This window comes from Garra rufa, chromosome 1, assembly GCF_049309525.1.
Source record: "Garra rufa chromosome 1, GarRuf1.0, whole genome shotgun sequence".
NCBI lineage: Eukaryota > Metazoa > Chordata > Actinopteri > Cypriniformes > Cyprinidae > Garra > Garra rufa.
Window position 1 is genome coordinate 25,224,217 of NC_133361.1, and position 27,418 is coordinate 25,251,634.

At 34.8% G+C, this 27,418-nt stretch overlaps 1 protein-coding gene across 1 annotated transcript; it reads left to right on the top strand.

Moving 5' to 3' along the window:
- The first annotated feature begins 646 nt into the window (after window positions 1–646).
- On the top strand, window positions 647–22,712 carry hs3st3b1a (heparan sulfate (glucosamine) 3-O-sulfotransferase 3B1a). Its single transcript, XM_073849362.1, has 2 exons — window positions 647–1,350; window positions 21,114–22,712. Exons 1-2 carry the CDS (start codon window positions 863–865, stop codon window positions 21,730–21,732), a joined length of 1,107 nt encoding a protein of 368 aa, XP_073705463.1. The 5' UTR covers window positions 647–862; the 3' UTR covers window positions 21,733–22,712.
- Window positions 22,713–27,418: the final 4,706 nt, after the last annotated feature.

Below are 27,418 nucleotides of genomic sequence, written 5' to 3' on the forward strand. Positions count from 1 at the left end.
ATCAATGCATTAAAATAAAAAAAATAAAAATTTAAAATTTTGATTTAAAATCATTTAATCAAAAAAAATTTTATTTCAATTGAAAGCTGTACTTTTGAACTTTCTATTATTCAAATAAATAAATTAATTAATTCCACAAAGATATTAAGCAGTTTTCAACATTGATAATAATAATAAATGTTTCTTGAGCAGCAAATCAACATAATAAAATAATTTCTGAAGGATCATGTGAGACTGAAGACTGGAGTAGAGAGGCTAAAAATTCAGCTTTTCCATCACAGGAATAAATTACATTTTAAAAGATATTCAAATAGAAAGTGACTATTTCAAATTGTAATAATATTTCACAATAGATTGGATCAAATAAATGCACCTTTGGTGACCACATAAGAGGCTTCTTTCAAAAACATAAAAAAGAACAGTTTTGTGGTTTAAACTCTTTTTAAAGTACAATAATTTTTGCGTTTTCATTTCTTTTATTTTGCATATGAAGCTAAGACACTGTAGTCGAAAAAGTCTAAAGATAAATGCTTAAAAGCTTAGGCGTGTGTTCTGATTGGCCAGTCCCGCTGTCAATCACACGCCCCTCTTCTTTAAATACTGTTCACGGCCCGTCGTTCACTCAGACGATATGAACCAGTGGGAGGCGAAGGAGTGATGCGCAAAGACGCGCTTGTGCCAAAGACGCAACTGTGACTTAGTGCATCTCCGGCAACGTCCAGAAACCAAAATGAAATGAATTCAACATCTGCCGGGGACTCATGCTCCTATTTGTCCTCTCCCGCGGAGATGCCTGCATGTTACAGGGACCTGTGCGGAGGAACAAGTAACTTTGCCAATATGCCCTATTGGACACTGTCCTATGGAATATAGTCTGCACTGTCACTCTACTCAGCCGGTGAAAAACAAACTTTTCGTGTTCTGCATCATGCTGTCACTGTGGGTGTACATGCTGTACTGCTGCGTGGACTACTGCTCCACCACTCCGACCTTCTTGATGGAAGAAAGGAGCGGTAGGAATGCACCCAGAGCCCTCCAGAAACAAGACCTGGGGATGTTCCTCAAAAGCCAATCCAGGGACTTGTTAAACAACGAGAGTGATGCTGACAGCAAAGGAGACGGCTGGGAGGAAAATAAGGGCGATGTTGCTTATGAAGAAGACTCGGGAGTAGCAGGTGCCCTGAACGGCTCCGAGAGCAAAAAGTTGCCCCAAGCGATTATAATTGGGGTGAAGAAGGGCGGGACGCGAGCGCTGCTCGAGTTTCTGCGCCTCCATCCCGATATCCGCGCGGTGGGAGCCGAGCCGCACTTTTTTGATCGCAACTACGAGAAAGGACTCGAGTGGTACAGGTACGTTTATTCACAACACGCGGTTGTTCATACGTGCGTTTTACATCGTTAGATATGGTCAGGATAAAAGCGGATTAAGACCAGGGAATTATGTAGCTGACACATAAACCTGTCAGTATTGTCATATTGTGAACTGTGGGAGACTTGAGGGGCTCTGACTCCACTGTTGAAGATTTTCAAAAAAAAAAAAAAAAAAAGAAAACCAAAGAAAAGATTGACGATATCAGAAATGTTTTCTTTTTTTACATAGGCTAGCATATACTTACACTTACAGTCAAACCAAAATTTATTCAGACACATTCAACATTTCTCACATTATCACAGTTTATTTGCTATAGTTTAGAAAATGGTAATAAAACACGATAAGAACTGACAGTGTCAAATTCATCTTGATAATGTCAGATAACTTTGATAGAAAGGTATGTAATGGATTACAATCAACCAAAATTCAGACAACTGTTAGTATGACTGCTTACACAACTATCAATACTTTGCTGACCAATTACCAAGCAATGATTAATGTTGTTCAGTCTGTGGTGTAAAAAGTTAGCATTAGCAATTAAAGAAAAGACACTTTTAAGCAAAACATGGTCAGGTCAAAGTGTCTGAATAAGTTTTACTGGTGGTCCACTGTATTAAGAATTTGTGGGTATAATATGTCACAGTTAACTTTATTTTGCTATCCTCAGTGTCATGCACCCACTAGTAAAAAAATCTAAAATTATATCTGGTGTCTGAATCATTTTTGGTTCGTCTGACCACAACAGTTAGATAACAAGTTATAAAATAGAATTAATATTTTAACGTAAAGGACCTCAGGGAATGCAATGACTAAAAATGTGACTTTTTAAGGTTTACAGTTACAGTTTTAAAATCCTGTGATGATTTTTTAAAGGTTTTCAATAACTGTCAGAACCGTATAATGCTCTTTTTAAAAATATATTTTGGTAGCTGTATTTTTGTCAGTTTTGATATAGGCTGTAATAGTCTAACAGTTTGTAGAACCGTAAAACACTTTTCTTGTTAAGAATGTTTTGTGTAATGGATTAAGTCGTTGATTTTGTCATTGGTTATTACATTTTACATATGTGACCCTGGACCACAAAACCAGTCTTAAGTAGCACGGGTATATTTTTAGCAATCAAAAATTTCATGCCAAAAATCATTAGGATATTAAGTAAAGATCATGTTCCATGAAGGTATTTTGTAAATTTCCTACCATAAATATATAAAAACTTAACTTTGATTAGTAATGTGCTTTGCTAAGAACTTAAATTGGACTTTAACTTTAACTTTAAAGACGATTTTCTCAATATTTAGATTTTTTTTTTTTTTTTGCACCCTCAGATTCTTGATTTTCAAATAGTTGTGTCTGTGCCAAATATTGTCCTATTCTAACATACATCAATGGAAAGCTTATTTATTCAGCTTTCAGATGATGTATAAATCTCAATTTCAGAAAATTTACACTTATGACTGGTTTTGTGGTCCAGGGTCACATATCACAAACATAACTAATGTTAAAAGGGATGATATATGCTGCATTAAAAGAAATCAAGGGAAAGAAAAGGCAGCTTGTTGAACGCAAACACACTGTTATGTTTCACATATGGGAATAATGCTTTCCAGCACCGTGTAGTTTGGTAATGGTGAACCAGACCTAGATAAAATGCTGGAATGACTCAAAACAAACATAGACTAAATAAACATTTTGCTCTCCGGTTGTGTAACACCCCTCATAGTCAGGTGCACTTGCACAACATTATCAATCCACAGAGGTTTGACCCTCACCTTTGATTCCTAGTATTTTTATTCTTTTACCAGACAGCCATATAGTGAAAACAGATGAAATTAACTATATTTTCCCTAGTGTGATTTTACATTAACGTTGATATTCTGAGTTGTAATAGGGGTTAATTCAGGTTAATAAGAACATTTTAACCCGGTCACCTTAATGGCAAAAAGTCTTCCAGTTTACCTGAATTCACCCCAACACAGAAAGTTGGTTTCGCCAATTTTCTATTAATAGGGAACGTTGTCAGAACTTCCCAGGCTAATGTTTTAACAAGGTTTTCCGAAAGTTCTTTCAGTAACATTAACAGATCTTTCGTTCAAAGTTACCCAGCTGGTCTTTAATAACGTTATCAAAATGTTTTTTATATGTAATTCATTCACTTTTTTCTGAAATTTTACTGTTGGATGTTCATAAGACACATTTATTTAACGTTACTAGTTCTAGAACACTCAGAGAACATTCAACACTAACATTCTAATGTTTGCAAAATGATAAAATGGAATGTTCCCTTAACATTCATAAAAGAAAGAAAATAGTTTTTAAACATTTGAAAAAGTTGTTTTAAATGTTCATAGAACTTTAGAAATACTGTTTTGACTATCACCAATACATTTTGTACATTTTGAACCAAGAACCACTTTAAACCTTAGATTGGCCAATCAAAGTTCAAACTAATAACGAATTTATGCAATTTGTTTCATATACAGTTGAAGTCAAAAGTTACAAAAGTTACATACACCTTGCAGAATCTGCAAAATGGAAATTATTTTGCCAAAATAAGAGGGATTGCACAAAATGCATGTTATTTTTTTTATTTAGTACTGACCAGAATGAAATGTTTCATATAAAAGATGTTTACATATAGTCCACAAGAGAAAAGAGCCAGGGATGTAAACCTTTGAACAGAATGAAGACGTGTAGATATGCGTATTTCGCCTAAATATCATATTTTTCTCATTTAGTGCTGCCCTTCAGAAGCTACAGAAGATACATACATTTTTCCCAGAAGACAAAATTAGTTAAATTTACCCTGATCTTTAAATTCAAAAGTTTTCACCCTTTGGCTCTTAATGCATCGTGTTTCCTTCTGGAGCATCAGTGAGCATTTGAACCTTCTGTAATAGTTGCATGAGTCCCTCAGTCGTCCTCAGTGTGAAAAGATGGATCTAAAAATCATACAGTCATTGTTGGAGAGAGTTCAAATACACACACAAAAAAAATGCTAAAGAACCAAAGAATTTGTGGGACCTAAAGGATTTTTCTGAAGAACAGCAGGCAGTTTAACTGTTCAGGACAAAAAAGAGATTAAGAATCAGTGTATGTAAACTTTTGAACTAAATTCAACTATTATTTTCTCTTGTGGACTATACGTAAACATCCTCTATCTTAGTCTGTACTAACTAAAAAATAACATGCATTTTGTATGATCCCTCTTAATTTGGTAAAATACTTAACATTCTGCAAGGTGTATGTAAACTTTTGACTTCAACTGTAAACAACAAAATAATTGTAATTTATTTAGACAAAAAAAAATATGCTTACACCTTTTGGAAACACTAGCAAAGTAAAGCGCATCCCAAAGCTTTTTATTGTTTGAGCTGATACAGATTTTCTGTAAAGGAATCTGAAGACCCAATTCCTTTGCTATTGATGCACAGTGGGAATACAAGGAAGAGGCAAAGAGCAGGATGAGCCTCTTTATCCAGGAGGCTAATTGTGAAGCAGAAACATGGAGAGAGAAGCATGTAGCCAGGTGGCCAAGTCTCCTGTGGAGGTATTGAGCTCCGCTGCACTGTTAGTCCAACACAGAGGAGGCGTCCATGTGCTCCCTGTAGGAGGTGTTCAGAAGGGGGACTGAGCACAGCAGGGCTTTAGAACTGTACATGCAGCGTGACTTTTAATACAATGCTTTTGAAGAAAACAGGAGGCTGATCAATTCAATAAACAGGCCATTCATCTGCGGATATTTATGTTTTTGTTTCTAATTTTGAAATATTTTACCCCTTAACATATTACAATATTACAATACAACATATAACAGTAACCCTGTAAAGCATATAGTAATACCCCAATTTTATTCAGAGCACCCACAGCATTTTTGTGTATTTGAACCTTTTCCAACAATGACTGTATGATATTGAGATCCATCTTCTCACACTGAGGACAACTGAGGGACTCATATGCAACTATTACAAAAGGTTCAAACGCTCACTGATGCTTCAAAAGGAAACACAATGCGTTAAGAGCTGGGGGGTGAAAACTTTTGAAAAGAATGAAGATTTGTACATTTTTCTTATTTTGCCTAAATATCACATATGTGACCCTGGACCACAAAACCAGTCATAAGGTTAAATTTTACAAAACTGAGATGTATATATAATATGAAAGCTCAGTAAATAAGCTTTCTATTGATGTATGGTTTGTTAGGATAGGACAATATTTGGCCGAGATACATCTATTTGAAAAACTGGAATCTGAGGGTGCAAAAAAATCAAAATCCTGAGAAAATCACCTTTAAAGTTGTCCAAATTAGGTTCTTAACAATGCATATTACTAATCAAAAATTACATTTTGTTACATTTACAGTAGGAATTTTACAAAAAATCTTTATGGAACATGATCTTTACTTAATTTCCTAATGATTTTTGGCATAAAAGAAAAATCAATAATTTTGACCCATGCAATGTATTTTTGGCTATTGCTACAAACATACCCCAGCGACTTAAGACTGGTTTTGTGGTCCAGGGTCACATATATCTCTCATTTAGTACTGCCCTTCAGAAGCTACAGAAGATACTTACGTTTCCCAAAAGACAAAAGAAGTTAAATTTACCCTGATCTTCAAATTTAGCTCTTAATGCTCTTAGCTACGATGGTACTACACTACATTACTACCATATTCATATTGCAATTTAATTTTCATATCTTGTTTTCAAGTAATCTTGTTTATTAGAGCCATAAAATGGTATGTTGGTCAAGATTACTTCACAATGTGAAAGTTTGAGAAGACAGAGATGGTTCCACAAAAGCACATGGTGAAAAGTTATCTGGTGCAGTCATATTACTTATTGACTCTGAAGCAAACATCCCGGCAGTCTGATAGAGTTACAAGGAGTAGCTTGTTTGTGGATGGCAGATGCTGGCAGTAAACTGAAAGTGAGTCTATTGAGTGAGATGGTGAATGTTTCAAAAGAGGATCTGTTGAACCCCTGAGGTTCTGCATTAACCCCAGTGAGAAAGAGCAGGCAATTAGAGTGAATTGTGTTGTTTCTTTCTTCACTTTGTATGCAAATGTGCTCAGAGGGTGAAAGTGCTTCTTGAGAAACCCAGCAGGATCTCCCTTAAAAAAAAAAAAAAAAAAAGCCCTGAGAGGAGCAGAATGAGGAAATTCTCAAAACACGCACGTAACCTTTCCTCTTGAAAGATGCTGCTGTTGTGTTTACTGATAAAATTGCTGCTAGCTTTTGTGTGGGATGGTAAGGCACAACTACAGTGATGGATTTTTATGTGAAAATGCACAAAGCCAGTTGCTTATAATAATTTATACACCCTTGGCTCTTCACTGGCACACTGAAAGGGAATGTTCAAAAACCTAGTGAGCTGCTTTCCTGCCAGTTGCCTAAATAAACAACTGAAAATAGGATCCTCATTGGTGGATCTGATGTTGCTAAGCTAACACTCATAGATAGACTCACAGATACTGATGTCATGACGAAAACATACCAGTGGGAACTTTTTCGCAAGATGTGAAATACGTACCGGCATGTGCGTTTCATGATGAAGTGGCGCTAAAAGAGTGTTTGGTTTATTTCCCTAGAACAGATGAATGTACATAGGGTACGTTGATGTTGGTTTTGTACGTGTCACTGCAGTTCTGACTTGAAATGTCCGTTGAGTGGCGCTATAACTCTAACGCTTGTGACGTTTTAAAATAATGTACCATCTGTATTACACTTAAACCTACCCGATAGTAAGAACAAAAGCGAATGTGACGTAAAAACGCAATCAGAAGCATGCGGTTTTAGTTTGTTTTTCGATCTTTCAACTCTTTCATTGTGAGTCGTGCTTTTCATAGGATTCGTACCCAAGGATTCCACATCCTAAATCTAATTCCGTGCCAAGCTACCGAGCAAGCTTGTTATGTCTGGAAACCGAAACATATGGAGCTGCAATCATAACTACGTATGAAATGGTTACGGTGTTTTACCGCCTCAAGTGTTCATTTTTTGTTGGAAACTGCAGTGATATGTACTTATTGGTACGTATTTCATGTCTTGCGAAAACGTTCCCACAGGTACGTTTTCGTCATGAGATCAGGTAGCATTAAAGGGATGGTTCGGAGTAGAATTGACTTCATTGCTATGCACTCCGAAGCCCATGTAAATACCCCATCCGAAGTTTTTTTTTTTTACCTTAGTCGAACATTTATGGAGATATTAGAGTTTTTCGAATTGCTTGTTACAGGAGTGAATGGTACATGTGATGTATCTCGTAAATTGCACCACTAAACGTGCAAGTAATCTTACCAAACTTGTACAGTAGTGTAAATAGGTTATGTACTCACAAAACGCTGCATCGGAACATTTGTAAGTCCACCATGAGTGTTTTAAAAACACGTTTTAGCCGATCCCCACTAGTCTCAAAAACTACAAATGGCGACACGTCGACGTCACTTCCCTGGCTTGAAAAAAGCACGTAAAAGTCCTCCTACAAGTTGACATGCACACAGATGTAGTAGGAGGACTTTTACGTGCTTTTTTCAAACCAGGGAAGTGACGTCGACTTGTAGTTTTTGAGACTAGTAGTTCTCGGGTAAAACGTGTTTTTAAAACACTCATGGTGGACTTACAAATGTTCCGATGCAGCGTTTTGTGAGTACATAACCTATTTACACTACTGTACAAGTTTGGTAAGATTACTTGCACGTTTAGTGGTGCAATTTACGAGATACATCACATGTACCATTCACTCCTGTAACAAGCAATTCGAAAAACTCTAATATCTCCATAAATGTTCGACTAAGGTAAAAAAAACTTTGGATGGGGTATTTACATGGGCTTCGGAGTGCATAGCAATGAAGTCAATTCTACTCCGAACCATCCCTTTAAATGCAAACATGTTTAAAAAAAGCCTATTCATCCACCCTTGTGCCTACAACTGTTAGCTGTTTCTCCAACTACAAAAAAGTCAACATCTAATCAGCCCTGTTTAGTCTAAATGTAAACACAAGTCAGATTGGTGTTTTGTGTTCATGTAAAGTTGACAACCTCACAGTTCTCTCTGAGTGTTAACATGGAATTGGAGGAGAATTGAAAACCCATTTGTCTTAGTTTTTCAGACTAGAAGTCAAATGATTTAATTTTCCCTATATTGTCTTGTATCTTTAAACTGATGCAAATTCTGAGTTAGTTCAGTCATGAAAGGACCCGCAGCCCCCCACCTTGTGCTTCGATGCGGGTCTGGAACGTGTCCCACAGAAACTCTGTCAGATTATTTGAAGTAGCTGCATACCACCACTTCTTGTACTCTCCTGGGTTTTTTGACAAAGTGACATTCCCACAAGAATTCCTTCCCAGGTTGGCTCTCTGCTCTCTTAAAATGACCCATGCTAAGCACTCATTTTGCTTGTGAACAGGTGGGTAGGATATACTTAAGCAATAGGGTACAAAGTGCCGTGCTCTGTTCTAAAAATCACGGCTTGCAAAAACCTATAGGTATACAGTTGAAGTCAAAAGATTACTGCAAAATGTTAATTATTTGACTAAAATAAGAGGGATCATACAAAACATGTTTTTTTTTTAATTTAGTACTGACCTGAATAAGATATTTCACAAAAAGACATTTACATATAGTCCACAAGAGAAAATAATTTATAAAAAATTTATAAAAATGACCCTGTTCAAAAGTTTACATCCCCTCGATTCTTAATACTGTGTTGTTACCTGATTGATTCACAGCTGTATTTTTTTTGTTTGTTTGTTTAGTGATAGTTGTTCATAAGTCTCTTGATTGTCCTGAAAAGTTACACTGCCCACTGTTCTTCAGAAAAATCCTTCAGGTCCCACAAATTCTTTAGTTTTACAGCATTTTTGTGAATTTGATCCCTTTCCAACAATGACTGTATGATTTTTAAATCTATCTGTTCATACTGAGGACAACTGAGGGACTCATATGCAACTATTACAGAAGGTTCAAACACTCACTGATGCTCCAGAAGTAAAAACAATGCATTAAGAGCCGGGGGTGAAAACTTTTCGAATTAGAAGATCAGGGTAAATTGAACTTATTTTGTCTTCTCGGAGACATATAAGTATCTTCTATAGCTTCTGAACGGCAGTACTACATGGAAAAAAAAGATATTTCATCAAAATGAGAAAAATGTACACATCTTCATTCTGTTCAAAAGTTTTCACCCCCTGGCTCTTATGTATGTAAACTTTTGACTGTAAGGACAGGATACAAATCGTCTTTAAATGTTATTTTATTAAGCTATTTAAAAGAGATGGCAGCTAACACATAGATTAATGTTCTATAAAGTACTTTAAGATCCATAGAACCTTTTCACTGCACAAAAGGTTCTTTATAGAAGAAAAAAAGCTTGAAGGTTACTGGAAGGTTCTTTGGGGAACCCAAAATTGTTCTTCTATGGCATCAATGCAAAAAACACTATTTTTGAACCTTTAAGGTCCTTGCACACTGGGTATAAAATTTTCATGTTTTTTTTTTTTTTGTATTTTTCAAAATTCATCACACACAGAATGACACATTGGCTCAAAATAGGCTCAAAACAATCTCTCAAAATGCTTGCTATGAATGTGAAAAATGCTGAAAATTGAACCCAATCTGACTTTTTTTTTAATGATGGATGAAGGCAGTCTGCAAACAGGATTGACACAACATGAGGTTGTATTTATTTTTTAACGTGCTAGTTTGTGCAAGGACCTATACATGCAATATTTGATTTTTTTAATCTTTTTAAAATAATTCTCTTATGCTCAACAAGGCTGTATTTATTTGATAAAAATACAGTAAAATAAATAATATTGTGCAATATTATTCCAATTTAAAATAACCATTTTCTGTTATAATGTATATTAAAAAGTAAGTTATTCCTGTGATGCAAAGCTGAATTTTCAGCATCATTACAGTGTCACATGATCCTTTAGAAATCATTCTAATATGCTAACTTGCTGCTCTTTAAAAAATGATCTTTTGTAAAATTCTAAGGTTACTGTCACTTTTGATGAATTAAATGCATCCTTGCTAAAATAGAAAGAACATTTGTCATTTATCTCCAAACATGTCATAAACATCTTCAAAGAAGCTGATTTACATAGTCTACGTAAACATAATCATCCAATATAAACCAAGTATTGCAAAAGCAACCTAGGTGTGCCATCAGACCTTTAGAGATTAGAGAACAACTAAAAGCACTGAGAAATTCCACCGAACAGTTGCATAAGCTGACAGCAACTCATTAAATCCCTGCTGCAAAGTGCTGTTCTATGACGACCATCTTCTCAGCATCTAAAGCTATCCTGAGGGAACTTCAAACAACACCGAGACTTTAAAGGCACAAACACCAGCCTTTGAACATGCTACCTGATAATAGCAGATAATGTAAACACAGCTTTACAGAGAGCTCTTCAAAAACAAACTCTAGAAGACACAGCTCACTTCCCTCTAGACAAAACAAGGTAATAACAGCCATCTAACAACAGCAGGCTCTCTAATTTAACCCTGTGCTGCTAGAGAGCTTTATTTCTAGGTCCAAGAGTGCAGTTTAATCTTAAATTGTGGCTTGTAACGTTGTTATCACTATCTGTAGAAGTCTGGTTCTCCTCTGTATTGTTTTTTACTTCAGAGTTGGCTTGTTAAAAGTCCCCATTTACTTATTTAGTAGTGCTAACCTCTAACTCTATTAAACTCAACCCCATTTCGTATTATGGATGAGTATGGTTAAAATTGTGTGGCTCGTTGAGAAGATATGCTATTACTTTTTTGTAAGTGGTTGACATTTTCAAATGGCAGATGAACATTTATGGAGGTTCCCAAGTTATATCTAAGGTCAATAATATTGTTGAGACAATAAGCAACAACCCAGAGTACATTGCCAATTGACCCTTCGCAAAACCCCGCCCTTTTTAGTTACTCTTGCTTTGTCCGACAAAGAATAGCGGTCTCACACTACACGTCATGTTCTCACGTAGTGAACAAGAGGAAACTGTCAACATGCCGACAGACAAGGCAGAGTAGGTTACTTCTGGTATAAAACAAGGTCTCAGCTTTAAAATATTGTAATTTAAGAAATTCAAACAATTAAATACATTTTGTGGCTCTTTAATGCGTTGTGACGGATCACTCACTGTATTGCCTTATTGGATCAATCGACACGTGAACCATTGGTCTTTTTTTTTTTACTTAAAGCACGAAAAAATCATGAACGAACATCAGTATATATTTTATTTAAACCGCGGAAAGGAATTAATTCACACAATGTTTCAAGTTTAAGTCCACTGAAGTTAATCAACTCTACTGTCTGATTTGTTTGCTGGACAGAATGGATTCGGTGTCATGATTGGTCAAATCGCCTGTCAATCAAGCTGTTTACGAAGGGTCAATTGCATGTTATCAAAATTTATAAAAATTACATACACAATATAAACACACGCACAAAAAACTTTTTTTTTTTTTAAGATTTACACAATTTAATTAATAGTAAAATTCCATCAAATTGAAAAATCCATACATATTTTAATTTAATAAATTATTAAGGAATTTTCTGTTATTTAATTAAAATATTATGGAAATCGGAATTTTATTATTAATTAAATTGCGTGAATTTAAAAAAGGCTTACATTTTAGTATAGAATTGGACAGATTTATACATAAGTATAATATAATATAATGTAATAAAATATCATATAATTATTGAGAATATTAAAAATAAAAAGTGTATTTGGACTATATAACTAGTAAACTCAGCATACACAGGGGCCTATGAAATCCAATTTATAATAATTTAATTATTCTAGACTCTATTTTAATGATTAAATTAAAAATTGTATTTAAAAAGCATGTCTAATTAATTGAATTTAACAGCAATTTATTAAAAGTTTACCAAAAATTTTATTTTTAAGGGCCTATGAAATGATTTATTTTTTTCCCAAATTCTATTTCATGTTTTCCATTAATGTTATGGATTTCATTTTAATGGTTTCATTAAATGTTAAAAATCAAAAGCATATGTAATTAATTGATTTGATAAAGAAATAATTTATTATTATTTATTTATTTTTATTTTTCCAGAAATACTGTGTTTTGTATTAGCATTTTTCTGGCAATTTTTATTTTATTCTATTTGAATTTAATAAATTAAGTATTTTCCCATTATGCAATTAAAATATTATGGAAATCGATGGAATTTTACTTTATTTTTTTCAAAATTCTTTATTTTTTTCCATTTTAATTATTCTAGACTCTATTTTAATGATTAAATTAAAAATAGTAATCAAAAAGCATGTCTAATTAACTAAAGTCATGAAATCAGCAATTAATTAAAAGTTTAACAAAAATGTAATTTTTAAGGCCCTATGAAACGTTTTATTTTTTTCTTAACATCAGTTTCATTAAATTTGAATAATCAAAAGCATGTCTAATTAATTGATTTTATAAAGAACTAATTTATTATTATTATTATTATTTTTATTTATTTATTTATTTATTTATTTATTTATATTTTCAGAAATACTATGTTGTGTTTACATTTTTCTGGCAATTAATTTTTCTGGTAAATGTTCCTTACAAAAATAATGTTATAACAATTTTATTTGTAGTAGTACTAGTAGTACTATCATTACATTAAATAATTTTTTTATATATATATATTTTTGACACAATTTATTCAAATTAAACCAAACATTTATTTTGACGGGTTGCTGTGAAGACCTATAAGCTTTTGTTTGTATATGATATGAGATAGTTTTTCTCGAAAGAGCTCATAAAATTACTCTTAAAGCAGTTCTAGAGATTATGTTTGTGTTCATCTATTCATGTGTGCACCATTCATTCACACAGAAACACACCGAATATGCAGAATTCATATTTAAATAGTATTTTTGCAGCTTAATATTCACAGAAACTAATCTATATGGTGTTTTGATTTAACTGTACTGACCTACTTTTAATGTATTTATTCTAAATTTAGCAAATTAAAACTCATAGGGCCCTACTCAGTCTCAGCCTCAGACGTCACGCCCACGGAACGTTGGCTAAACGTCTGGTGCATATGGTACGCTTAACTGGAAACACTTCAGGAATGTCGAAGTCGTGATCTGATTAGTTGAATTTGATCGGATATCCGGGAGACGCGAGTGCCACGTTTATTTTCGGTCCGCCGGGAAACAAAGCGCAGACTGATTTACTCGGCGTTTTGCTAAAATGTGCTTATGCAGACGCCATTGTTGTTATACACATATGAGACGTTCGCGAACAAATTACTGACTTACTGCTTGTTCTCACTCTTCTTATTTAACCTTCAGTGCTGGTTATTTCAAAGACTGACTTGTTGCAGCCAGTATGTTGTTGTGGCGGCATTTCCATGCACTGAAACGTGACGCTGAACGAAACGAACTGTGATTGGCTGTTTGACATGTCGATCAAACGGTCTTATGGGCGGGACTTGGCCAATGAAAGCTGCCATGAATTCCAGACCTTCAGCCGTCAGTCTGAAGGTCTGGCTACGCGAGACTAGGCCCTACTTGACTATAAGTTCACATGCAGCCATGAAAGTGTATTCGTTACAAGTACACTTAAGTGGTCATTTTTATTAGTAGTTTTTATATACTCTTTCAGGTTGGAGGGTCTATGTGGAATGGTATAGAACTGTGGATTTTCCCATAGACTGTGACAGTTTGCAAAGAGTATGAATAATTTTGGACATGCCACTTTTTGTTCAAATGTAAATAAAAGCTGAGAAATATTTTTTCCACAATGATGCCTCTTGTACATCATCTTATTATCTTTTGGGAGAAGCCTGTGTCATTTACGGTCAGCAAAAAAAACTTGCTGGTTGAATAAAAGTAACTTTAAGTCAGAATATGCCAGGGGTATGAATCATTTCAGGCTTGACTGAATATATACAGCATCTAAATGTAAAATCGAGTTGCACTCTACTTTTGTACCAATCATGCATATTTTGTCCACTTGTTGTTGAAGCAAACTTTAATGAGTTTAGTTTATAAGAGCGCACACTGGATTAAGATGTTTGGACAGCATTGCTTCTGGCTGCACAGTCTGTTAAGAACAACAAATTGCAAAAGCTTGTCGCTCTTTTCCCAACAGCACTTATGACAGATTTTAATACAAGGCCACGTTTGTGTCTGTCTGCTTGCATGAATAATGTAGTTCTGATTCAGGTCTGTTTTGCTTGGGGACCAGGTGGAAAGTTTGATCAGTTGTGTTTCGTTTCCCTCTGGGCTGCTACAAAAGGCTCTGCCTGTGCATCTAGGGGACTGTGAACGTAATTGCAGAAATACAGAGGCCCCTCTCCCCCCCACATGTGTCCGTGTCTCATTAGGTTTATGTTTTTTTCACACCACTTATTAATGATGAGAGTCCAGAGAGAAATAGCAAGAGAGGCTTCTAAGATTACATAAGCTGCACCGCGTGCACTTTTTTTTTTTATTGTGGTAGGTGGTTAATGAGCTCGACCCACTACAATCCCCCTGACAGGATTAACCCTCATCCCTCGACTCCTCAACGCACTTCTTTCTTCTCCTCTTCTCAAATCCTCCTCCAGTACAAACCCTTTCCCACCTCCCCACTTCATTCCAGTAATTGCTTAGATATTATCTATTAAACTTTGTCTTGATAGAGAGGTTAAGACAACAGTCTTTGCCTGGTAGAGTGTCTATATATAAATACCTCATTATCAGGCGCAATCATTGCGGCAACATATATTTCCCTACTTTCAGCCCCACGGCTAATTTTATTTTTTAAACATCTGTTTAAAAATGTCAAAACTCCTGTCACTGGCAACTATAAATGATTGAGGATAAATCGGCTGTTGTTTCAACGGAATAGTTGACAGGCTTGTCCAAACTGCATATACAGTATACATTAATCTCATTTGACAGTTTAAAGGGCTCATGTTATATGTTTGTAAAACATTTTCTTCCTAAGTGAACATTTTTTTCTTCCTCAAAAAAACAGCTATAATTTAGGTTTTTATGACTATTTTCAAACTTTCTCTCATCAACAGAATGAAACTGGACTGTTTTGACTTTTATATTTCTTATATACAGTTGAAGTCAAAAGGAGCCGGGGGTGAAAACTTTTGGCATGTAGATCTGTACATTTTTATCTTATTTTGCCTAAATATTATATTTTTCCCATTTAGTACTGCCCTTCAGAAGCGACAGAAGATGCTTACATGTTTCCCAGAAGACAAAATAAGTGAAGTTTACCCCGATCTTCAAATTCCAAAAGTTTTCACCCCTGGTTCTTAATGCATTTTGTTTCCTTCTGGAGCATCTTTGAGTGTTTGAACCTTCTGTAATAGTTGCATATGAGTCCCCCAGTTGTAAAAAAAAATGATCTCAATATCATACAGTCATTGTTGGAAAGGGTTCAAATACACAAAAATGCTAAAAAAAAAAAACAAGAATTTTGTGGGACCTGAAGGATTTTTCTGAAAAACAGCAGGCAGTTTAACGGTTCAGGACAAACAAGGAACTCATGAACTACCAATAAAAAATAAATAAATAAGTAAAACATCTGTGGATAATTCAGTTAACAACACAGTATTAAGAATCAAGTGTATGTAAACTTTTGAACAGGGTCATTTTTATAAACTCAGCTACTATTTTCTCTATGTACTATTTGCAGACATCTTTATATCTTATTCAGGTCAGTACTAAATAAAAAATAACATGCATTTGTACGATTCTTGTTATTTTGGTAAATTAATTAACATTTTTTAGATTCTGCAAGGTGTATGCAAACTTTTGCTTTTAACTGTATTATATAATATTTTTTTATATATTTCCGCTACTGAATAAAAAACATAAAAAATGTAATTACGACTTTTTATCTTGCAATTCTGAAAAACGTCAGAATTGCAAGATAAAAAGTCGTAATTACATTTTTACAAACAGGCAATTTTGACTTAGTTTGCATCTTGCAATTCTAAGAAAAAAGTCAGAATTGTACATTTATATCACGCAATTCTAAGAAAAAAGTCAGAATTGTACATTTATATCACACAATTCTAAGAAAAAAGTCAGAATTGTACATTTATATCACACAATTCTAAGAAAAAAGTCAGAATTGTACATTTATATCACGCAATTCTAAGAAAAAAGTCAGAATTGTACATTTATATCACACAATTCTAAGAAAAAAGTCAGAATTGTACATTTATATCACGCAATTCTAAGAAAAAAGTCAGAATTGTGAGATATTAAAGTTGCAAATTGAATTTTTTTATTTTTTATTCAGTGGCGGAAACTGGCTTCCATAGACTTGACAATACTACTTCTATCAAAAATATGTCTATTTATTTAATTGAAATTTAGAAGAAAAAAACAAATTAAAATAACTTCTAGTTTTCTATTTCGATAAATATTTAGGTGTAATTAATTCCTGTGATGCACAGCTGAATTTTCAGCATCATTACTCCAGTCTTCAGTGTCAAGTGATCCTTCAGAAATCATTCTAATATGCTGATTTGCTGCTCAAGAAACATTTATTATTGATGATGTGTTAGTTAATATTTTATGTGGAAACACTAATACATTTTAGAGGTTTTCTTTGAATAAAAGTTCAAAAGAACAGCAATTATTTGAAATAATTTATTTTGCAACAGTGTGCAAGTCTTTTGATCAATTTAATACATTTTTGCTGAATGCAAGTATTGATTTTCCTCTCTCCAAAGGATAAAAAAATCTTACTGACCCTAAAAGTTCTGCTAGTGTGCTAGTTACAGTATGTTTTCATAGTTTAAACTCTTATCTCAAACAACTCAAGTGAGAATTTGATTCCTCAGGATATGACTTCTTAAAAAAAAAATTATGATAATCTTAGGTGTGATTGTTAGCTATAGCGTTGACATCTTGTCCTCAATTTACCTTCTCTGACCCTGCATTGACCCCGAGTTTGTTTGGTCTTGCATTAACCTCACTCGACCTAGTTCAGCTGACTAATATGCCAATTACAGCAACTGGCCTGATATACTGCTGATTCAGGTATCATGGGAGTAACATGAACTCTAGATACACATGCACAAACCTACTATGAAATAAAACATTGGGGGAAAAAAGGATTCTGTATCTTTTATGTAAATTTCCACTCCTTTGTGTGGGTTATTTAGTGGCCATGACGTCACAGAGGAGGATTATTTTAAGACTGTAAGAGGGATTAAGGGTTATTGTAAGAAGATGGATGTCTTTTCTCTTTGTGTGCTAAATAAAACTTCATAATAGTGCAGTGATCCACTGTAACTCATGTTGACTATGTGAGTAGTTTCTGAGATTCACTCATGGTTGGTTATGAATCTGAAAATATGGATTACCCCTGAAGCTTTGGTCCAATCTTTCTTTGTAGTTGTGTGTAATAAGATGTTTGACTAATGATATAAATTCTGGTCTAAAGTATGTATCACTTTTCACGTTTTTCTAAAGAAGTTTCTTACGCTCATCAAGGCTGCATTTATTTGATCAACAATCCAGAAAAAAAAACTGTACTATTGTGAAAGATTATTTAAATGTAAAATAACTGTTTAATTACTGCATTATTACTCCAGTCTTCAGTGTCACATGGTCCCTCAGACATTTGTCTAATATGCTGATTTATTGGAAAAATGTTTAATGTTGGAAACAGTTGGAAGCAGTTCTGCTTAATATTTTGTTGGAACCTGTGATACTTTTTTTCAAGATTCTTTAATAAGTTAAAAAGGACAGCATTTATTTAAAATTAAACATTTTGCAACAATATAAACTACCATTTAAAAGTTTGTGATCAGTTTTTCTTTTCTTTTCTTTTCTTTTTTTTAAAACTTTTGTTCAGCAAGGATGTGTTAAAAAGTGATAGCATAGATTTACATTGTTAGAAAAGATTTACATTTTGAATAAATGCTGTTCTTTTGAACTTTTTATGCATCAAAGAAATAAAAAAAGAGGTTCCAAAAAGCAGTACAACTGTTTCCAACATTGACAATAAAAGTAATAAATCAGCATATTTGCATGATTTCTGAAGGATCATGTGACACTTAAGACTGGAGTAATGGCTGATGAAAATTTAGCTTCGCATCACAGGAATAAATTACTTTTTAATATATATATTACAACAGAAAATTGTTATTGTAAATGAGAATAATGCAAAATATTACAGTTTTTTGTATTTTTGATCAAATAAGCGCAGCCTTGATGAGCATAAGAGAATTCTTTAAAAAATTCTGATCCAAAACTTTTGAACAGCAGTGTACATTACTTTGTACTTACCATAGTAATAACAGTAATTATACACAATTACAAGCAACTAATCCTAAACCAAACATTAACACTAATCTTCACCCTACAGTAAGTACATGTAGTTGATTAATATTACTCAGTAATTATTTATGTAATTACAATGTACAGTAATAACCTCACTTTAAAATAAAGTGTTACCAATAATATTACATTAAACGTATAACATTCATTTTAGAAATAAAAGCACCAATTGTTGCAGCCCAGTGCTTAAAAAATAAAATAAGAAAATTACATTTTGTAAATCAATCAATCAATCAATAAACGTGACAAAAATCTGATTGAAGCTTGTAGTATTTTTCACATGCCAATTTGTAATGTGCGATGAAAGTATATGATATTAAAGACAACATGCATGAAAAATTAAGTAACTGGTGTTTATGTTACTGTAATGAAATCAAAGCAAATTATGACAATTTAATTTGAACTAAAAAAAAAGTATATTTTTGCAGTTTCATTTTGATGCATTAAGCTGAGTGAATTTATACAAGTTTTAGGACACCCATTTCACAATTCAACAGAGGGAACGAGTTTACTCAGTAAGCTGAGTTGAGTCAACTTAGGTTTTCTGTGCATTAAAACATGATAAATATTTATTTTAGGTGGAAACGGCTGTACTAAATAGCAAGATATTGCATTCACTTGTTTCTAAAGTGTTCAAACTGAAAACTGGATGGCACAAAATCAGCATAAGCAGTTGTAGCTCGAATGATGGTGTAAGTGCAATATGTGACCCTGGACCACACAACGAGTCTTAAGTAGCATGGGTATATTTGCACCAATAGCCAAAAATACATTGTGTGGGTCAAAATTATCAATTTTAATTTTAATGCAAAAAATCAGTAGGATATAAGTAAAGATCGTGTTCCATGAATATATTTTGTAAATTTCCTATACCATAAATATATCAAAACGTAATTTTTGATAATTTCGGGCATTTTTGATAATCACGGGCAGCCGGGTAATTTTTGATAATCACGGGCAGCCGTGGCCTAATGGTTAGAGAGTCGGACTTGTAACCCAAAGGTTGCAGGTTCGAGTCTCAGGTCCGGCAGGGATTGTAGGTGGGGGGAGTGAATGTACAGCACTCTCTCCACCCTCAATACCACGACTGAGGTGAGTCCCTTGAGCAAGGCACCGATCCCCCAACTGCTCCCCGGGCGCCGCAGCAATGGCTGCCCACTGCTCCGGGTGTGTGTTCACGGTGTGTGTGTGTTCACTACTGTGTGTGTGCACTTGGATGGGTTAAATGCAGAGCACAAATTCCTTGTATGGGTCACCATACTTGGCCTCACTCACCCCCTTTCCTTTCCTTTCCTTTCCTTTCCTTTTTTTTGATTAGTAATATGCATTGCTAAGAACTTCATTTGAACAACTTTAAAGGCGATTTTCTTAATATCTCAAACCAATTTCTCAAACCATACATCGATGGCAAGCTTATTTATTCAGGTTATTATTATTATATTCTTTCAGGTTATGTATAAACCTCAATTTTGGAAAATTGACCCTTATGACTGGTTTTGTGGTCCAGGGTCACATATCAAAGTCACGGGTTCATCCTGCTGATATTATACCGTAAATACGCTGGATAAAACCATCTGCAAAATGCAGTTGTGTCATTTTGGGTGCAGTAACCATCAGACAGTCCTGAACTATCCATGGGTGTCTCTTCACATCTGATGCCGAGATTGTCCTTCTTAAAGGAGTAGTTCACTTTCAGAACAAACATTTACAGATAATGTACTCACCCCCTTGTCATCCAAGATGTTCATGTCTTTCTTTCGTCAGTCGTAAAGAAATGGTGTTTTTTGAGGAAAACATTTCAGGATTTTTCTCCATATAATGAACTTCTATGGTGCCCTGAGTTTAAACTTCCAAAATGCAGTTTAAATGCAGCTTCAAAGGGCTCTTAATGATCCCAGCCGAGGAAGAAGGGTCTTATCTAAACGACTGGTTAATTTCTAAAAACATTTACAACTTATATACTTTTTAATCTCAAATGCTCGTCTTGCCGAGTTAGACAAGACAAGCATTTGAGTTAAAAATTATATCAATCGTAATTATTTTTAGAAAAGAACCCATCGTTTTGCTAGATGAAACCCTTTTTTCCTCGGCTGGGATCGTTTAGAGCCCGTGTGAAGCTGCATTTTGAAAGTTCAAACTCAGGGGCTCCATAGAAGTCCATTATATGGAGAGAAATCCTAAAGAAATCCTACTGAAGAAAGAAAGACATGAACATCTTGCATGACAAGGGGGTGAGTACATTATCTGTACATTTTTGTTCTGAAAGTGAACTACTCCTTTAAGTTCTGTGTCTTTAGTGCTCCAATAGAGTAGTGTGTGTACTACAACAGTCCTGCTGTTTTTCATATCTGTGCTGTCTGTCAGTATGAATCATCCTTTGATACTCACCCTCCCTGTACCTTTCTCTATGCTCCTAGGGAACTAATGCCCAAAACTCAGGAGGGTCAGTTGACTATGGAGAAGACACCAAGCTACTTCGTAACCAAGGAGGTTCCAGGCCGGATCCATGCTATGTGCAAAGACACTAAGCTGATAGTTGTGGTTCGAGACCCAGTAACCCGGGCGATCTCGGACTACACGCAGACCCGCTCAAAGAAACCCGACATCCCGTCCTTTGAGAGCTTGACTTTTAAAAACATCACAGCTAATCTAATCGACACCTCGTGGAGCGCGGTGCAGATCGGCATGTACGCCAGGCATCTGGAGCAGTGGCTGCAGTTTTTCCCCATGAGCCAGTTGTTGTTTGTGAGCGGGGAGCGTCTGATCAGCGACCCGGCCGGGGAAATGGCCCGCGTACAGCATTTTCTGGGCCTGAGGAGGGAGGTCACGCACAAACACTTTCACTTTAACCCCGCCAAGGGCTTCCCTTGCCTCAAAAGACCTGAAAGCAACAGCAAACCGCACTGCCTCGGCAAAACTAAAGGCCGCACGCATCCAAACATCGATCCGGATGTGATTCAAAGACTGCGAGAGTTTTACAAGCCATTTAACAAAAAGTTCTACCACATGACCGGCCATGACTTTGGTTGGGACTGATATTTTTTTTTTCCGTTTTTCTGAAAAATAATTAATTGTAAAAAGCATAGAACTCTATTTTATAATAATTTATTGAAGATAATATACTCACTCGGCTGCCTATCTGTTGCTGGACGCACTGCGAGTTTCTACCTTTTACATTCCGGTCAAATCTGTAAGCTTGATATTTTGTCTTTTCTAATGGGGGAAAAAATGTTTGACGTAGGAATTTAGGAGAGGGGTTTGTTTGACAAAGGAAAATAGCACAATGAAACTAATTACGGGTATCTGATGAGTCATTCCAGTTGCATAACAGGCCTAATTTTTGCTTTAGGAAACATTATCTGTTTTTTTCCAAGGATGCCATCCTTCATTTTAAAGGGTCATTATTTTGTCTCAGCTGTTCCAAAGCCACTTTTTGTGGATCAATACACATAAAGGTATATGACTTGTCAATTATGGCAGAAAATTGATGTTTTTTGGACACTGGCTGTTTAACTTGGTTTAAGAAAATTTAATTTTCTACACACGGGAAGACAGATATTCTCTGTTACAAAAGTCTGACTGTATTTATAATTTTTAAGACGGGAAAGGCAATGCAATGCAGCTAGACAGAAATGTTCACACATCTCTGTCTGTATAATGACTTCATGTTACTGTAAGACTTTGCATGAAACGTCATGAATTTTTTTCTAAAGGGCCTTTTCAGTATGAAAATGAAATAGAGAAGTTCAGTTCACTCATTTCATACCTTACAGGAATTACAAAAAGGGAAAAAAGGGAAATTTCCCTGGTCATGATTATTTTTCATACATCGCTGGTTGAGTTTTATTCAACCCTTATTGTGTACTTTCAAATGCTGTTTTTATAATGAATCTGAGGAAAATGAGTTCAAAATGACTGTATGCTTGTTCCTTTCCAACTTTCAACCTCCAACCAAACAGTCCTGTCAGGGGTGCGAGACACTGAGTATTTCTGTGCTGTGATGAAATAAATCTATTTTTACCAGAGCATAACTTGTTGTATATTCGAGTGTTTATTTATGCAAATATAATTTTTCACAGTTTGCACAAAAATATTAACCAGCACAATAGTTTTTTAGCATTGATAATAATGAGAAATGTTTCTTGAGGAGCAAATTTGCCTATTAGGCTGATTTCTGAAGGACCATGTGATGCTGAAGACTGAAGTAATGCTGCTGAAAATTCAAGTAAATCAATCTTAGAGACTCCAAATTTTTGACTGGTAGTATATTATAGATAAAGATATTTAACAGACCTTTAGTTGTTACTTCAAATGATTAGAAAAGACTCATTTCTATTAAAACTAATTTTGATTAATTTATTTGCAAATATATTATATTTCACTGTATTTACATTGATCACGTATAATAAAAGAGGTAATTGCCAGTTGCTCACAACTGCAAGTTATAAAATAGTAATTGCAATTTCTCACAATTTAGATTTTTTTTTCAGAATTCTGTTCATATCTTCCTTTTTTTCAGGATTCTTTGTTTGCATCTCACAATTCCGTTTTTTTTTCAACTGCAAGTTTATCTAACAATTGCAGGTTATAAACAGATTTATCACTTTAAGCACACACTTTTTCAGAATTCTAAGCTAACTTTAAGAATCTTGCAATTCTTCAGAATTCTTATGTTTTATACAGCTAAAAGAACCTGGGGTCAAATTGACCCCAAAGAACACCGATGTAACAAAAATGTGTACAGGGCATTGAACAAATAATATCATGTTAGTTTTATGTTTACCAAGTTTTCCCCATTAAATTAGGAAAAGTCATTCAATCTGAAGCAAAAATAAAAAAGTCAATTATATATGTATATACGTTAAACATTGAATGGGGTCAAATTGACCCCAAGGATAACAGGAGGGTTAAAATTCAGATTTTTTTTCTGGCAATTGCGAGTTATAAGCGCTTCACAAAAGTTCTCACAATTTTGAATTGAATTTTGACTTGACTTTTGAATTGTTTACATCTCGCAATTCTGTTTTTCTAGCAATTGCAAGTTCTCAGACATTTTTCAGAATTATAATTTTCAGCTCAAAATGTCAGAATTCTAAGCTTATTCTTAGAATTTTGCGATTCTGCCTTTTTTCTTCAGAATTTACACCTCACAATTCAGACTTTTTGCAATTGCAAGTTTATATCTCACAGTTGCAGGTTATAAACTCAGAATTGCAGGTTTACATCTCACAATTTTGAGGTATTTTGCGGTGGTATTTATTTTTGAAAGTGTGAAAATTTTGGACGAAAATTTCGGACTCAGTGTGCAATTACCTTCAAGCTTACTCTTAGAATCTTGCAATTCTGCCTTTTTTTCTAGCAATTGCAATATATTTTACAATTGCGAATTATAAACTTGCAATTGCAAGTTTTCTTTGTTAACATCTCACGATTCAGACTTTTTTTTCTAGCAATTGTAAGTTTATATCTTACAATTACAAGTTATAAATTCTCACAATTTTGTCTTTTTTTTAGAATTCTAAATTTACATATCGCATTTTCCCCAAAGAGTTCTTTGCAAACATCTCTGTTCATGTTCTTTGTTAACATCTCACAATTCTCTTTTTTATAGCAATTGTGAGTTTAAATTTTTTGCAAGTTATAAAGTTTACATAATTTTGACCTTTTTTTTAATTCTTAGTTTACATCTTAAAATTCTGCATCAGAAGTGTTAGAAAAAGGTAGAATTCGGTGATAAAAAAAATTTAAATTACTTTTTTTATTATTCCATGGAGGAAACAGTCTTCCACAAGAAAACGCATCTTTTTCTCTTCGTTTTGGCCTTCTGTCCACAATGAGACAGCGTTATCCTCCAAAGTACATTTGAAAACGCCATTTCCACAGTAGTGTGGACTGTGGAAATGGAGGCTTTTGAAAATGATGACGCATATTTAGTCATGTGACACACATTGTACCAATAGAGATCTATGTTTATACCAGTAATTGTGCCTGTTATGTGCTATTCACTGCCACACTGCTGCTAAAGAGATTTACCTTGTACACTCTTCATATTACAGTCCTAAAACGATGACAGAAAATTTACTCACAGTTGCTGTCCTGCAAAACATGAAGACAGCTGCTTTTCAAATAAAATATGAGTGAGCACGACATTGATGTCAGTGAATGATGAGATATTTCCATAGATAAAATGATCCTGCCAGAAGAATTGCGTTAAAACTTATGTCTGTATAATCTCAGTGGGTTTTTGTTCTCTACAGTGCATTGGCTCTTCAGGGCAAATTTTGAGACCAGCCACAATATCACCACCAATTCAACCACTATTTTTCAACCTGGTGATCTGTTTTCTGGGGCTTCGGGAGAAAGCATAGCCTTAAGCATTTACTGTTAGGTCACAGGAGACTATTTTGGAGGGTGGAGATTTCCCTTGGGCTCCTGAAACTACACCTGCTCGTAACTGACACATCATGACCACTGTTACCTTGGTGATCCAAGAGAAATTAGAGCCTTGCAAACACTCAAATAATTCCCTGATCCTGCATTTCAAACTTTTTACTTACCATAAATATAACAAACTATTCAACACAACTGTAAAATGAAAGCAGCTTCAGTGTGTTCCTGCACTGACAAGCCCGACAAACTCATCACTTCACAACTTCAGTCAAGATGGCGTTTTACACTTGAGGCAGTCTGGAAAATGCCCGTCCTCTTTAGTCCCACAATTTTATGTGATCAACAAGCAGTGATTACCTCCATCTATTATCAGGCAATCTTTAACGGCGTACAAATGGCCCTCATTTAGCTGTTAGCACGGCATAAAAGAAGCCCCTGGCGATAGCGGGATTCAGGCAGAGCTGGTGAAGAAGCACCCTCTCAGCAATTATACAGGGAGAAGGTAAAAACAAACTGTAAATGCTTTTTCCCAGCTGGGGGATTGTTGTTTGCACAGATACCCACAGGCTGATATGTGCTAAGCTGCTGTTGTTTGACGGGTAAGAAAAACAGACAGCAGACACCTGACAATCCACAGCATGAGTGAGCAGACAAGCCCTGCTGCTATTAGAGCGGATAACAGTCGCAAAAACACCCTGTTCTGGAAATTTTGTGTAAAAGGGTTATTGTGGGATACATGTTTTCTGAAATGTTTTCTCTCATCAGAATTCGTAACCACTCAGTGGATATACTGTGATGCAAAGCTGAATTTTTAGCATCATTACTCCAGTCTTCAGTGTCACATGATCCTTTCAGTAATCACTCTATTATGCTAATACTGCTCAAGAAATATCTCTCATTATTATCAATGCTAAAAGAAAAAGTATGTAATACTGCCATATGCACTATGATGGAGAGATTACATGAGCCTGGAGACAGCCACCTGTTTCTATAGACAGACCGAAAGGTTTTAAATCGACTTTGGCCGACTAAGGAGTCTATAAACTGGCTTTGACCATGGCCAACCTAAACACTTGTCCTGTCTAAGACACCAAAAGACACAAGGTATAAAATTCAGCATTATTAAGAGCATTAAAAAATATGCAAATATTCGGGTTTAAAAAAATAAATAAATAAACTATTGATATTTGAACACCCCTGCATGTTTTATTTCAGTACCTCATGAGTCATGAATGCACAAAATTTCTATGTTCAGACATACATAAGACTATTCCAGTGGCCATGGCTGTTTATCATTACAGTAGCTGCTAGTCCTGCTTATTCTCTCCGGACATTGCGGAGTAATAAAAAACAGATTCAGCATCTTTTAATATGCTCTGGATCCTCAGTATGGCCCTCATCTGTGGAGGAAATGGTGTTGAGTGTTTAAAGCTGCTGTATATCATTACTTCATTTTCCAGTGCATTTTAGAGACAAGCTTTGAAAGCTAAGCTATCAATTAACATTCGAATTGATCTCAATGGCAGTTAATTGGGTGGTGCAGGACCCCACAAAGTAGCCATCTTTGCTTAGTTTTTGACATTTTTTAACCCGAGCCATAAATGTTATGTGACTAATAACTTTTGAACCAGATTTTCATTTTTAAGTCCATTTCAGAGCTTTCCCAAAACAATCATTGGTAAATGTCTACCGTTATATAATTAAAGTGCCCCTATTATTCTATTTTTAAGGTTACTACTATTGTTTTTGGAGTCTACTATAATAGGTTGACTTTAGGGATGTAACAATAGGCGCGTTTCCATTACAGATTTGTGCAAAACTTTAGCAATATTTTATAAATGTCAATTAAAAATATTGTGAAATGACAGCGTTTCCATTAACCGATGCTACTGAAATTTTTTCCTCTCGCGATAAGTCATAGCAACAGATTTTTGTGAGATTTTGGCTATATTTAATCGAATGTGACCTGTAAATGCAAAAGAAAAACCCCTTTCCATTGCTGTTTTGCGAAATATGCCTTTTTCAAATTGCCTTAAAAACCACCTCAGGCGAGCATAAAAACTTTTTTGCGATATATGGGAGTTTATGCGCAATTGACGCATTTTCAATTTGCGCAATTTAAGGGGTAATGGAAATGCAGCTACTATCTCAATGTGATGTCCACGATACAATATTTATTGTGACATAAAAACTCCAGCTTCAGTCAAAACTTACAGAAATGCGTCTCACAACAAATCTAGTGAAATGCTGTAATCATCTGTCGCAAAAATAAAGCATGACTGGTGGCCGTTGCATTCCCAAATGCACGCTAAACTCAGAGCACATGCAATAA

Excerpts from the sequence above, each read along its gene's own strand:
- hs3st3b1a (XM_073849362.1), top strand. The coding sequence starts at position 863 with ATGGAATATAGTCTGCACTGTCACTCTACTCAGCCGGTGAAAAACAAA. Across the intron at positions 1,351-21,113 it reads AAAGGACTCGAGTGGTACAG|GGAACTAATGCCCAAAACTC; the intron begins GTACGTTTATTC and ends CTATGCTCCTAG.